Source organism: Anneissia japonica, unplaced genomic scaffold (assembly GCF_011630105.1).
Source record: "Anneissia japonica isolate Jap-2015-1 unplaced genomic scaffold, ASM1163010v1 scaffold287705_len1045735_cov187, whole genome shotgun sequence".
Taxonomy (NCBI): Eukaryota; Metazoa; Echinodermata; class Crinoidea; order Comatulida; family Comatulidae; genus Anneissia; species Anneissia japonica.
Window position 1 is genome coordinate 864,980 of NW_022709509.1, and position 14,998 is coordinate 879,977.

General features: G+C 36.0%; 1 protein-coding gene across 1 annotated transcript; it reads right to left on the reverse strand.

The window, feature by feature from the left end:
* Positions 1-2,002: 2,002 nt before the first annotated feature.
* Positions 2,003-7,692, reverse strand: LOC117106710 (lysocardiolipin acyltransferase 1-like). The gene is made up of 3 exons (XM_033248120.1): positions 7,562-7,692; positions 6,086-6,217; positions 2,003-5,919 (listed from the first exon to the last, which is right to left on the reverse strand). Exons 1-3 carry the CDS (start codon positions 7,683-7,685, stop codon positions 5,429-5,431), a joined length of 747 nt encoding a protein of 248 aa, XP_033104011.1. The 5' UTR covers positions 7,686-7,692; the 3' UTR covers positions 2,003-5,428.
* Between the last annotated feature and the right edge of the window lie 7,306 nt (positions 7,693-14,998).

Consider the following 14,998-nt stretch of genomic DNA (forward strand, 5'->3'; position numbering starts at 1 on the left):
CCTTATTCCCCTACCCCCACGCCCCGGTCGTGGAGAAAAGGCACAATTCGTCGGGCAGATAGGAAGTATTTGTATTTTCTGAATAGTAATAGATTCTAAAATCGATTATAAGCATTGAACCACTTTCAAAAGTTTTTTAGCGACGTCCGACCACGCCCACTTTGTTCTCGTCGAGGACATCAGCCGCTCCCCCCCCCCCCCCCGTCCCCCCCCCCCCACCGTCCGGGACCTTGGACCTCCCGTCCGTGAAATCCGCCATTGTTCCATGGGTAGGCCTACAAAGCAGTAGGCGTACATGTATTTTTTAAGCCCGGGCTCTAGGCCTTACCTATAGACATCACCCCCTGCCCTTCCACAAACCATCCCCAAGATAGTTCTACTGTTATTGAAATCCATGATAACGTCATCCAGACAGGCAGTAAACATCTTCATCAACAACATCATCTGCACAAATTCTACATCATTATTATTTAAAGATATTCTGCCATTTAATTTTGATATTTTAAAATTTGACAAGTATTCCGTTATATTTATATTTCAATATGTTATTAGGCTTAAATTCTTTACCATTTTATTATTAATTCTTTGTGTATTATGCTCTCGCAGTTTTTGAAGTAAAACTTTTGTAAGTCGTTTAAAATCTATTTCTTTATCTGTCTTACAGAAAGTTGATAACTTTATTAATGAGCAAACATTTAAAAACATATATTTTTGAGCATTTTCTCCTTACCTTAGTTAGTAGTACTGTATAACTATAATGGTAGAATACGATACAATTCGAAATTCCTTGTCATTTCAACAACATGGCAAAAATAGGCATAATACATAATACGTTCAATTCAGAATAAGAGACAGCCTAATACTAGACGACAAATAAAACAATCATTGCTTCTATTATCATAAAATTGATAAAAGCTATAACTATTATTTCTGTCTCTTATACACATCTAGATGTGTATAAGAGACAGGTCCAAAGGGGGAGGGGGAGGGGGAGATCAAGGTTACAATATCCTTAGGGGTCCGGGGGAATGCCCCCGCGAAATTTCTGTGTTCTAGACGCCCGAAAATAACCTCCGAGGCCTTTTGGGCGATATTTTTTTCTTTTTCTTTTTACTTTCCAAAAGTGGGGTGGGGCAAGGTCCCCCTGTATATCCGCAATTGGTGGGTGGGGGTCTCAGTATCAAGAAGAGACCACCATGACCCAATAGCTGAAAAGAAAAGGGAACAGTGCTGTCCTGAGGATGAAATACAACCAGAAACTAACACAAAGGTGACGGGGTGGCGCCAGGATTTGCCCGACGGGGAGGGGGGCCGAGGTCCCGACGTGGGGAGGGGGGAGGAAAGATGGAAGATGCCCCGACGAGGGGTCAGATTTTCCCGACGAAAGAAAACATGGTCGAGCTTCGATTAAAAGGTTTCAAAAGTTGTGGGGGAGGGGGAGAAGCCCCCGAAAATTTTGACAAATTTAGGTGTTTCAAAGGCTTATTTAATCGATTTTAGAGTCTCTGCCCGACGGGGGCCTGCCCCCTCCCCCTCGCAGTGACATGTAAATTAATTTGAATTAATTGAATTAAAAAGTAGGGCACCCCAATTCTTGTACTGCCAGGCTAAAAATAATAAAAACATTTCTAGTGACTGGAAGTATTTCTATCACTTTTTGCCGTATATGGGTAAACTTTTTTAAAAAAAATACACTATACAATATACTTCTGTAACTAAATTTGTAACTTTTATGTTACTTCAAAATGAACAATTTCAAAAATCGTTTATTTTAAATAATTTTTGTTTGTCTGTTTTTTTTTCATGGGACAATACATCTTTAAGTTATCAAATTCCATTAGACACAAAGTTTACAGACAGAATTTACCTAAAAAAAAATTTTCTATGATGTTTTCAAACCCAGAAATCTAATTTCCAAACCAAACATTTAAAGGTCATGATATTTTGCTGACAGTAAACAATCAAATGTAATTAAGAACAATAACAAAACAATCAAACAGAATTTTGAGTCAATTATTTTATTTGAAAATCAGTAAATTGGATACAAGCAAGTTAAGTTTACTGATGTGAACAACATCTGATTGCATTGAAGTACCCGCCGCTACTTGGGGATCAGGTTCAACACTACCCAATTAAGTGCAAGCTTGGTGACCTAGTGGTTAAGACACCAGGCTTATTATCAGGTCGTGGGTTCGGTTCCCACAAGAATCATTAGTAAGATTTTTTTCGCAAGTATTTGGGAACGTACTGAGCACCCAGTACGATAACACAACAACATTCCTATTATTAAATGAGGTTATTTGGTTCAGAAACCTTCAAGTACAAATGTAATACTGTACTGTAATTATTTTTTAATACCTGTACTGATAACACTAATGCAATACACAAGCACACTGTTCCTTGTGAGAGCAACACCTAATACTAGACGACAAATAAAACAATCATTGCTTCTATTATCATAAAATTGATAAAAGCTATAACTATTATTTCAAACACCTGAAAGACCTTAAATGCTATTCTTGAAAAATATACATTGGCAAAATTAAAAAATTACATCATTTAAAATTTGTTGACTTTCATTATTGTTGTTTTTACTGTATATTATAAGATAAACTTTTTGTCCAGTAATCAACCTGTACAGTAATTTGTTTTTCTGTGGCAAGACATATAAACACAAAACAAAGTTATAATACTTTTGATATTAAATTAATATTACTTTAAAAATCAATTATTTAAATACACACACAAGAGAAATGGTAAATTAGGGGATAATTGGACTTTGGTCGAGAGCAGTCCTTGACTTTGGAAGTTGTCTGTCTCATGCAGTGTCCTTAAGTAAGATTATGTCGCCCTTGCGATTTGTCTCGACTCCACTACGATCAACGAGTTTGCTGGTAGTGCTCGTGTCAACCTGTCACTTTCAACTGTGCAACTGCAAGCAAGTGGATAGTTGTGTAGAGTGATTATGTCACTTCTGACTGGAGTATTTACAGCCAGTTGCTCCCAGAATTGGATACAAATTTCAGCGTGCGCGCCACACACGGTTAATGACTAGCTAACGGCCACATAAGCATTCAATCGTTTGTCAGTTGCTTTAGATCGCAGCGAAATAGAAGATGGGCAACTAAGAGGCACTGATTTTCATTTCTTACGACCACAAGGACTACTCACGTCACAATTCAAATTTTGCGACTCGGTTTCTCACCAGTTGCCAGGCTGTTGTCAAAGGTCAGTTGAGTTACGTTACAAGGTCAGCATAATCTTAGCTTAAGAGTAACTCGATAGTTAGTAAATTGGTACTTATTGTAAAATAATATTTGTGCATTTTAGAAAAATTTCAGAAAATACATGCTTAAAATGATTCAAATAAAACAACTGAAAAATAAGTTTAATGCTCACAGAATTCCATTCAGTATTCTTAACTGAACAAAGATAAAAATGTTTTCCATTACCCCAACATATAGCAAATTTTCTTCTCTATTAGAAGCTTTGGTCAATCAATTGGCCAATCAATCAATCAATCAATCAATCAATCAATCAATCAATCAAATAATCATACACTAGCATAAATATTGTGACAAATTCAATAACATTTTGTAAAAACTTGTGCATAAGACAAAAATTAATTTTCCCACCATTTTAAACTTTTGTTTTTACATACAAAACTATCCCTATCTTTAAGTTATTGCATCTATTTGTTGATAGCCTATGAATGTAAAGACTACAAAAAAAATTCTATAGCATAAATACTATTTTCCAAATCAGACACTTAACAACTAAAGCTCTGTCGATAGTATAAACTTATATTTGACAAAAACCATGTGACACACCTGAATATGGTTGTGGTGACATCACAGATTTTTGTCTAAACTAAGAGTAACTACATTGTGCATGTATGGGAATCTCTCATTTCTACTGCAGTTCTACTTACAACTGCTGCATTCATAATACAATAAAATTCATACATTATCTACTTTTTTTGACTTATCGTTTTTGGTATCAATTAAAATAGTTAAATAATATTCAAAATAATACTGTTTGATCAGTTGTTCTTGTGAATTACTAAGTATATTCAACAATTCTTATATTGTTACTTTACTTTATGCTACTGGTAGAAGTAAAGCTTAGCTTACGCTAGAGGAATTTACACTTGTTATGCTAATGGCAAAAATGCTACTACACCTATGCCAGTCACTGCTGGTAATTTTCAATGTGAACCATAGGCGAGTCAAATTGCTGAGTGGTTAGCAGGGGGATACAACCTACAGCCATAATATCGGTGCTGGTACAAATAGCACGCTCGCCTATGGTTCTGATAGTAGAACAAATCTTCTCGGGTAAGGACTATAAACCGTGGGGCCCAGTGTACGCAATGGCTTGTGTGCAGTACAATGAACCCAGTACTTTATTCAAGACGAGTAGGGAGATACCCCGGTGTTCTGGTACAGACAGCCCCTGTAGTGGACGACGAGAGTTACTGGTACCGGCTTACCAGGTAGCACAGACTCAAAGGGACCCTCGGGGGAGAAGAAAGTCATTGATCGACTTCCTAGTCCACATATCAAAGTGCCTTGTATCCTTGGCAAAAGGCAGCGCTATATAAATTGCTATATTATTTATTATTATTATTATTATTATTTTTCAAATTAGGTTTGCTGTTCCCTATAGCAGTAGCCTATACTGGTTGCTAATTATATAGTAGTCACATTGCTAACAGCTTATCGATCTTAACGTGCATACCACATATTATGTAGTATGCAGATTAGTCTAGCATGTAATCTTTTTGTAGATGAAGCTAGTGCGGAGACTAGACGTATACTGGCAGTGTTACCCGTAGTACGAAGACGTATGTATAATGTAGTCTGACACAAAAACGGCCTTTTTACCACACACTTATGAAGTTAACGTTGCTTAAACGGATTCAGAGAGCCATATTTGTTAAATAGCATTGATTGAATTGGTTAACTAGCTGGACAGTGGTCCCGGCCATCCTCTGCTGTGAGGCAAGCACATGAGGCATGTACCGCAGCTACAACTACTGTGCTAAAGAGCTTTCATGCTGTTATCTAGCATGCACACAAAAGGAGACTGAAATAAGGGAGCTTTTGATTTAAGTGACAATGTGATCCTGAAACAGATTCACTCATCCTTGACTGTCCTCAGTTCTCTGCAAAAACATGGATTCGGGCCAAACTGCATCTTAGAATTCAAAGACAACCTAGCCTCCTTACAAAGGACTAAGTGAAGTTTTGAACTTCGACCAAATGTCAGAAATTTAACTGCATCATTTACTAAAGTTGATGCTGAGGGCAGCAGAGCACATAGCTGATTATACATTAGATTATACACGGTAGAAATTAAGTTTGCAATACATTTCTGATTCTTTATGAGCTTACCACAAAGAGTATATCATTAAGTAGGTGTTAACCTAGCTTCTGAAACATGACACAATGAGTTGGTCAATGCCATCACGCAATAATCCTTGAACTGCGTAGAATACACAAACCACCAAGAAAAACCACCGCGCTAATGAATATGCATACAAGAAATATAACGATACCAGGAGGAACACCAACCAATAGACTAAGGATAAGTATAGAAAAATAGGATTGGAACGCTGTCTGCATGATTTCCCTTCGAGAGGCGTGTCACCGCCAGGGGAATCTACGCATGTGTCGTTAACAAACTTTCTGTCGTCTTCATAGAACTTTCTGAGCGTTTCTTCTTTTTCCATCCAGCGTTGTAAGCACCATTCCTGGATATCTTTGTCAGTGGTGGGTAAGGATGAAATTGGGTATCGCCGGATCTTGGTGTGAACTTCCCCAGGGAAGCGACCGTTGAGAATGTCCACCTCTCCGTTAATAGGAATGCCTTCTGGATAGCCCATGTTGACATCATACACTGCATCAATCATGTCACCTAAAGTAACAATAAAAAACATACACAAGTGAGTATTCCGTCACGGTCAAAAGTAAAAAAAATATTTGGCCCTTTTCAAATGAGCAATTGAAAATATATTGTTTGAATATTTTGCGGTTTTTTCCAAGAATTCATTACAGACAGTAAATTTTTAAATTGAACTTGCATTTTATAAGATGTTGCACAATATAATTAAAGCCGGTTGTACGCGGGTGTAGTACGTAGTCATAGATTAGAAGGTCATTCTTCTTGGCATAACGGTCACTAGCTGGCTTTGAATCTTTACAGTAGTCGGTTCCTTAAAGAAGAAAAAAAACCCAAAGTAAATTGTAACAGAGTTTATAGCTTTTGTCAATATATAGCATTAAATTAGCTTTCAGAAGTGTTTTAGATATATATTACAAGACAGATTAACTTAAAATGTGTTTTTCAAGTACCTCTTAATACCGAAAGTTAAAAAATATACAATATCACATTATCGTTTATAAATTAACTATAGGTAAAACACATATTTTACTCTAATAAACCGAAAGGTCCACTGATTAATCTCAGATAAGATAGTATAATACATACTCCAAGTATTGAAATGCATGCCATCGTGTCGGGATTCAATATTTCGACATTAATTATGTCATCATCAGGAATGATGACATACTATATGTATGTAAAACAACAACAAGAAAGCACATCTTAGGGGCCACAAGTTGGGAGTGTGATTTCCGGGAGAACTATTTCAATGACCTTTCTTTACGCATCTTATTGTATTTGGCTGTGCAGCAGTATACACATGGCTACCTAACTTTAGGGAGACAATTAACACCACTGTAGTAATAACGTGCAAACATCATTCATTTTGTGGGAGATGTAACAATTTCTGGGCGATGCTTGCTTGGATTGGATTGGATTTATTCGGTGTAAATGCAAAGGATAACCAACGAAACTCTGAGTACTGATTTCCTGTGGGGTCCATCTAGTGGCGATTGGGCAGTACACAGGGAGACAATCCCTTACTCTTCAACATGCACATGGCCCATTGCATACAGGACTAATAGCTTAACCGGAAGACCGTGCACTACTAAAAATTTGCATTTCAGCCCTCCCGCTGAAACAGGAGGAGAGCAGCGGCGATGGGAATCGGGAACCAAGGGATCTCCACGGTTCAGCGCACACACAGTGACTTCCACCAGTTTAGCCGCCTGGGATAAGATGCCCTCTAAGCTACCCTCTTACTTGCAAGAGAGCAGGACTTTTTTTCAGGAGAATTAAGTTACAAGACTTAATTACACCTCCCTACTCTCACCCATAATGCACAATTCTCACATATGAGCATACATTTTTTTTTATGTGTCACGCCTACGTTGTATTATCTCACACATCATAAACATTTTTATAAAAGATATACATTAAAATATGAATACAGGCCATATAAGTTTCTTTTAAATAAGCTATACTGACTAAGCACTCTATAGCAGTTCCACTACAATTAAAAAAAAAAAAAAAATAGCATACAGGGTGTGATTATTACATAGAGGGTGCCTTTAAACTTTTTTTTTTCTTGTGTATCAGACACCAACAAAATTGGCAGGTATACTTCATCCAAATCCAAATACAGAAATTTTGCATCTAGGTTGTGAAATCTTACCTTCAGGAAAAAGAAGTATTTGAGGAGTGTATTTTAGTTGACAGTAGTAATCCAAAGCTTCTTTCAACACAGTTTCATCTTTTTGCCAGTTTCGAGTTAAAAATATGAACCCTGCCACCTGCATTGCCCATCCTAATACATAAGCAAATGATATGTTAAATAATCAAAAACGAGATAAATTTCTCCAAAATTAGTTCTATATGATATTTAAGAGGCTGGGCAAAGTGTGGCCCAACGGCCATGTCTGGCCTGGCAACAATTTTTTTTCACGGCTTGCGAAAATAAATGAAAAAAACTATATGTGCAGCCCATGCTGTGGAACTGACATTTTGCAGTGGAAAGTATTTTAACATCTTTTCAATTATCAAGGCCTTTTTTCATTTCTGGTTTCTGATTTTATTATCCAACTCGTTGCAAACTAAATTGAATTGTGAGGAGGTTTACATAAGCAAAAACAGAGACTTAACAACTATCACAACAAAATTAAGCCAAAAAATTCATTAGAAAAACACCAAAATGAAATTTAAAAAAAAGGACACATCAATGCAACAAGAAGTTAACCCAATAACAATAAAATTTACCAAGAATATAAAAGTATGATGACTATTAGGCAATTTTATCAGATACAACTCGGAAAAAGGGCATAACCACCCCCTTTCAAATCTTTTCACTCAGATCATATATATTCAAAAATCTGTATCTCATTAACCCTTCCCAAGTTTTTTTGTCAAACACCCTTTTCAGTTGCATCAAATATACACACACACATATATATATCTGTCTCTTATACACATCTAGTTTATAGCTTTTGTCAATATATAGCATTAAATTAGCTTTCAGAAGTGTTTTAGATATATATTACAAGACAGATTAACTTAAAATGTGTTTTTCAAGTACCTCTTAATACCGAAAGTTAAAAAATATACAATATCACATTATCGTTTATAAATTAACTATAGGTAAAACACATATTTTACTCTAATAAACCGAAAGGTCCACTGATTAATCTCAGATAAGATAGTATAATATTGTAACCTTTGGTAATCAACTACATTTTCCACATACATAGAAATTTTTGAAACTTTATTAAAAAAAACCTAAACCATAATTCACCACACTATAGACACTTTTTGACAAAAATGAAAAATTACGACTTTGTTACTCAATGAGAGAAGTGTTCTAATATAGACAATGGGTCGTGTCTCATATTATTTGTTATAGTTTTATTGTTCATTATTTTCACTTGACTCGCATAAATAATTTTGTTCAAAGAATATTTATATGCAGTTGTACTTCGCAGCACTTCACTTGCAATTTGCAATTTCTAGTACTACAGAGTATTTTATGGATGACACTTCCAGTTTATTCTAGAACAATGTTTCGCAAACTTTTAGACTGACAACCAAGTTAGAAAATTTGAAATTGAGTTGCGACCGGGTCACCCACTGACCCCTTTGGCATAGATACATAAGTCGGGAAGAGCTAGACCTATATCCTGCTTATGTTATACAACACATGTTTCATTTTACCATTCCTGGTCTTACTATAACTTCTTTGTTTAATCTAACAGACTAGCTGACTTTGCATTTCTGTGAAGTTCATGATGGATTAAAATATTTTGGTGACCCACTGGTAGGTCGCAAGCCATAGTTTGCAGAATGTTCTAGAAAATAAGCTGATATCTTTGCATCTGAAAAGAATGGAGCTATATATAGTATGTAAGGCAAAACAAGATAAAAATAAATATGAGTAACTGAAAATGCATTGTTGGCATTATGTATATCTTACTGACACTTTCCATTGCATTATTAATGTTAGTAAATTATTTAGTTAACTTCCCTTTTGAATGGCGTGTCAAATGTATTATGTATTTACAAACGTTTTTATTATCTTATTTACATTTGTATAAAATGGAAGTAATACTTCCATTGTATACAATCAACCAAAGACATTTTGTGTTTGAGCTTCCTCTAAAACTGTTAGTAAGACTGATTAGGTCAACACAATATATCGCATGATGAATAAACATTATCAACTGGTATATTACATAACCTATACCTTCTGGAATATCCACCATAGTCAGGGGCAGATCCAGAGATGTCTGAAAAGTGGGGGGGGGAGGGGGCCCTGAAAGTGGGGTCGATCGAGATAACACTAACCTAGAGGGTCTGGGTGCATGCCCCTGCAAAATTTGTGTTCTAGACGCCCGAAAATTAGCTCTGAGGCATTTTCGGCGATCACATTTTTCTTTTTCTCTTTTCTTTCTTTTTTTTTTCCATCCAAAAGGGGGCCCTGGGGCCAGCCCCCGCCTAAATCTGCCCCTGATAATATTGAAACATTGCCCTACCATTGTTTATTATATTACATTCTTCTTTATACTAATGAGGACTAATTATTTAATGCTTACTATAGTGGTGGATCCAGGAGTTTGAAAGAGGGGGCCCAGGAAGAGACTTTCAGACGAAAGGTCAAGACCACTTCAGCCTAGCCATTGTAAGGGGCTGAGGTAAAAAAATTTATGATTATGGTACCTTGATATGGCTGCAAATATTCACTCTCTGACATAAACTTGAAACTGCCACTGGCTTAGATATAATTCTCCTGAAGACGGTTGAAGCAAGTCAACCGTCTCGTCAAGATATTCTCAAACAACAACAACAGTTCTTTTCAGAACTATCTACGTGGTGTACCGCAAGCATTAATTATATATTATACTTTGCCATGCAAATCTTCAAACAATATTTTGCCACTGGCTTATTGTTAAAATTTAATTAAATTTCTAATTAGTTTAATTTGTGTAAATTTTAATGTATTGTTAGGAAGTTAAGACTTAGTTTATTTTCTTCTGTGAATTTTAATGTGTTATAGGGTCCCTCGGACGAGCAGTGTTCATCAATGAGAGGGTTACCTTCTGAAAGAAAATAGAAATACAAATGAATGAGTGAATGAATGAATAAATGAATAAACAAATGAAATCTTCAGGATAATACGTACCCAGTAAAGCCTGCAGAATTCAGTCAAATCAAATTGTGTACAGGTCAATATGTAAAGAGAAATAATAAAACAAATGATGACATGAATAATAGTTAGACTTATACAGGCCTTATGACAACAAGGCCTCTAAGCACTTCACATTATTACCCCGGTCATTGTATCAAGCAAATTATGGGACAAATACTCAGAAGCTCCCTGGGAAGAATTCCATAATGTTGCAGCTGTAATCAGCATATTTTGTGGTTGAGTCTACAGGTACCCACTCCAAGTGCCTTGCCTAAGGACACAAGCGAAATGCAAAGCGAGGGATAGAACCTCCGACCTCAAGACAATTAGTAACATTCATAATGATCTATAGCTTGATGGTATAATAATAGCAGTAAACTACAAAAAATATTAACAATAATAAAAATAATAATAATAATAATAGCAACACCAACAGCAACAACAACAAAATATTGGTAATAATAAAATAATAACAATAATAAACAATACTGGTAATAATAATAATGATAATAATAAAATAGTATTTTACAAGAGAAATTTACATTTATAGTACTATCACTTAAAACAATTTTAAAACCTTTTTGTTTACCAATCGCTTTAATTTGGGTTAATTGTTCACTGCTTTTGAATTGTTATAAATTTCTGCATATTACTATTATTATCATTTGTGTGGGAATGGAACACACAACCTCCACATTTACTAAGCCAATTAAATTAGAATAGTAAAATTCATAGCTAATGGACTGATGTAAGAGGTTCCCCATAACTCAATTTAATATAAAACCTTCAAGCAAAATTAGATTAGTCTAACAAATGATAAGGCCCTTTCCCCCCACTCCACCCCCCTGGGAAATACAAAACAGTTTTAAGCATTGTGGGGTAATGGGCTATGTATCCTAGGCCCTTTACCCAGTCCCACTTATTTTAACAATCCAAAATATCTGGCTATCAATTCTTGAGTGAATACTTACCACCGGTAAAGACAAATACAGTGCCATAAATATATCGTTGACCTGCCTGAAAAGCCAGGGGTGTAGGAACATCAATGGCAGCATAGGTCCCATCATGAAGACACTGCCAAGGAAGGATGACAGAATGAGAAACAGCACATAAAACACACCAGCTGCTAAGCTCTGCTCTTTCATTTTGAGTTTAACTCAAGTTTTACCAGCAATAGGTATCAAAATCTATAAAATATAAAATGATAATGAAAGAAAAAAGATAGTAGTGATGCATAACAGTAAAAACTAGACAAAATTTTTACAATCTGAATTATGAATCTACCTAATTATTTTAGGACTAGGGCCTAGTATTAGGATAGTGGCACCCAACTTCAGAGGAAGAAGCCATCCTTGCTATAGAGAATTTACCGTTACAGTTGCCTGAATCTTTGGACATTGAGGGCTAGCTCATTTCATTTTCCCCTCCGCAGTCATCAATCAATGCAATTTCCTTGGAAACACATGGGCGGAATTGAGTAAGCCGGGATGGTGGCTTGTTCTCCTAGTCGGGGGGGCTAAGCCTAGCCTAGACCCAAGTGGACCTACTACTAGTACTACCATGCCTACTAATGAAACTAGCTAGGCCTAGGTCGTTATAGCTAGTAGTAGTATTCGGGCCTAGCCTCCCCTCTATAATATAAGCTAGCCCCTCATGTGAGTGACAGATGATCAGGCCCACGGGATGATCGGTGGGCCCAGGACGATCGGGCCCACGCCAAGACAATCAGGTCCACCTAGTGTTGACTATCAGGCCCACTTTCATTGTGATTCAATTTATTGTGTTCTAAATTTATTATTTTAACATAGGCCTACAGCTATTAAGAATCGTAATTAAAATGATCATATAGTTATTTTATATTTATTTTGGGAGTGACTATTCACCCGGCAGATGTCTATTACCATGTGAGAGTTTATTTACATAGTTACCAACCGTTTCGCATTTCAATGTGATTTTGGATGAAACACGCATTTTGCAGAAACACATGCGTGATCATAAATTTGTCACGCATTTAGCACAAGTCTATGCATGATAAGGAATTACTACAAATTCAATGAAAAATGTATTTAAAATGAGAAGAAACTGGTTTTATTAAAAATATAAAAACGGTCATGCAGTAACTTAAGTCATTAGAGAGCTTTCGTTACCTCGTTCAAGAATCAATTCACTGAGAAAATTTCGACCAAAATAACTCAGCCAACCATGCGCTTAGTAAAATTAGGCGCATACGGTCTTGTGCGTTCACTGTCACAACCAACCTTTGATTATGTGACTCAAACCTGACCTCCACCGGTTCTCCACCCCTGGATCACCCCCCCCCCCCACAGCCAACTGGTGTAGTCACGCATTTCAAATCTCTCAGGTTAGTAACTATGTAATTTTTAAGATGAGGGTTGCAGTTCACGGCTCACTGTCCCCAACACAGCCACATGTGATCATGAATATTATAGATAAATATTATAACATGTTTATTCCTGATCCAGATGCCTTTTAGTGCTGATCGTATTGCATATATTGTTTTTCGTGAGGGAACGAAATGAGCACCCTTTCTTGTTAACTGTCTCACATTTTTGTGGTTTACTTTTTGCGCTCCGATAAGACAAAACAAATTATTTTTCGTAGAGAGAGAAGTGTTCGAGAATTCTGTAGTGTAATTTAGTTATTTGAGAAAGTTAACACACAGTTGTTCTACGAGTATTGAGCAGTTCAACCGGTAAGTTAAACATCATTGTATTAAACTTCATTGTAAAACGGATCATAATTTATCGTAAAACATCGGTAATTAAATTTTCGCGCTCCGATAAGACACAACAAATTATTTTTCGTAGAGAGAGAAGTGTTCGAGAATTCTGTAGTGTAATTTAGTTATTTGAGAAAGTTAACACGGTTGTTCTACGAGTATTGAGCAGTTCAACTGGTAAGTTAAACATCATTGTATTAAACTTCATTGTAAAACGGACCATAATTTATCGTAAAACATCGGTAATTAATGATTAAATAAGATCGTAAAACTGAGATTGATATAGTCGCTATTGTTACCGAGTTTCCGAAATTATATTAGGAATTACGAATTTACTATCATTAGAATTATAGTTATGCTTAGAATTGTAGCATCGTATTAGGTATAAGATGAATCATCATGCAAGTGAAGCGTGTTTTGATTGTACATGGACAGGAACGTTAATGATTATTAGTAATTATTATAACTATTTGTTCGATAGCGTATTAATTTACTTTAATTTGTGGTACAGTATTTTAAGAGTCTAGTGCATTTTATATATGCGGAGTGATATTTGCAGTGTTATGAGGCTTATTTGGGACTCGCATTTTAGGTTAGTGTAAGTTACAGTATAATCAAGTTGATCCCTGAAAGTGTTTTATCTCTAGTGGTTAGAACTATCGACCAGACTAACCATGGTTATACCATGTAATACAATAGAGCGGCCGTATTGCTATGATTTGAGAATCACATTATTTTGGGTTTTCTTCATGAAGGTCTACGAGAGGAATACACTAATAATATGTTTAAATTACTTTAGGTATTTTTCTTTGAGTTTCATCGATACATATGGCATAATTCAAATAAATATTATCATTATTATTACTTATTAATATAAGAGAAACACTGCTATTTTCAACATTATTTGATAATGCTTTGAATTTGTCATTAGGTTAATTGATATTTCAACATTCAGGCTGTCATCTGAGTAGAGTGTACCGAGTTGAGTTGAGCTGTAATTTGAATCTTGGATGTTAAAAAGTGCGAGTTTAAGTACTGATTATATGAGTTAAAAGTATTGAGAATTAATTAGTATTAATTACACTAATCTATATTATCGCGTTAAAAAGTTTGAGCATCTTGAGTTATGTAGTTTCTTGTATTTTGTATTCGATAGGTTCGAACAACTTGTTGGGACACAATAAACTTTCAGATCAAACACAACAGCTTTTGAGTTTTTGTCAGCTTGAATACCGAAACATATATTACTATGTGAAAGGTTATTTTTCATATTTTCAAATAACTACTGACGGAGTCGGCGGACAGGTGAATAGGAATGTTTTTTATTGTTCATCCGGGCAGGTGGCTGAATATCCTTTGCAATCTATTTTGGTATATACAGAGCATCTAATTTTCCTGGATGATGTGTTTTTTTTAATCAATCAATCCGATCGTCCTGAAAAGAGCCTGATCAATCATCCTGGGCCCGATTGTAATTCCCTCACTTCACTTAATGAGGCTAGCCTATAATAAGATGTCCCCTACTATTAGTGGCCTAGGCTTATTAGTATTACCAGGGTCGGGTGCAGGTCAACTCGGCCACAAGTCAACTCGGCCACAGTCAACTCGGCCACAAGTCAACTCAGCCACAAGTCAACTCGGCCACAAGTTGACTGTAGCCAAACTTTTTGTGGCCGAGTTGACTTGTGGCCGAGTTG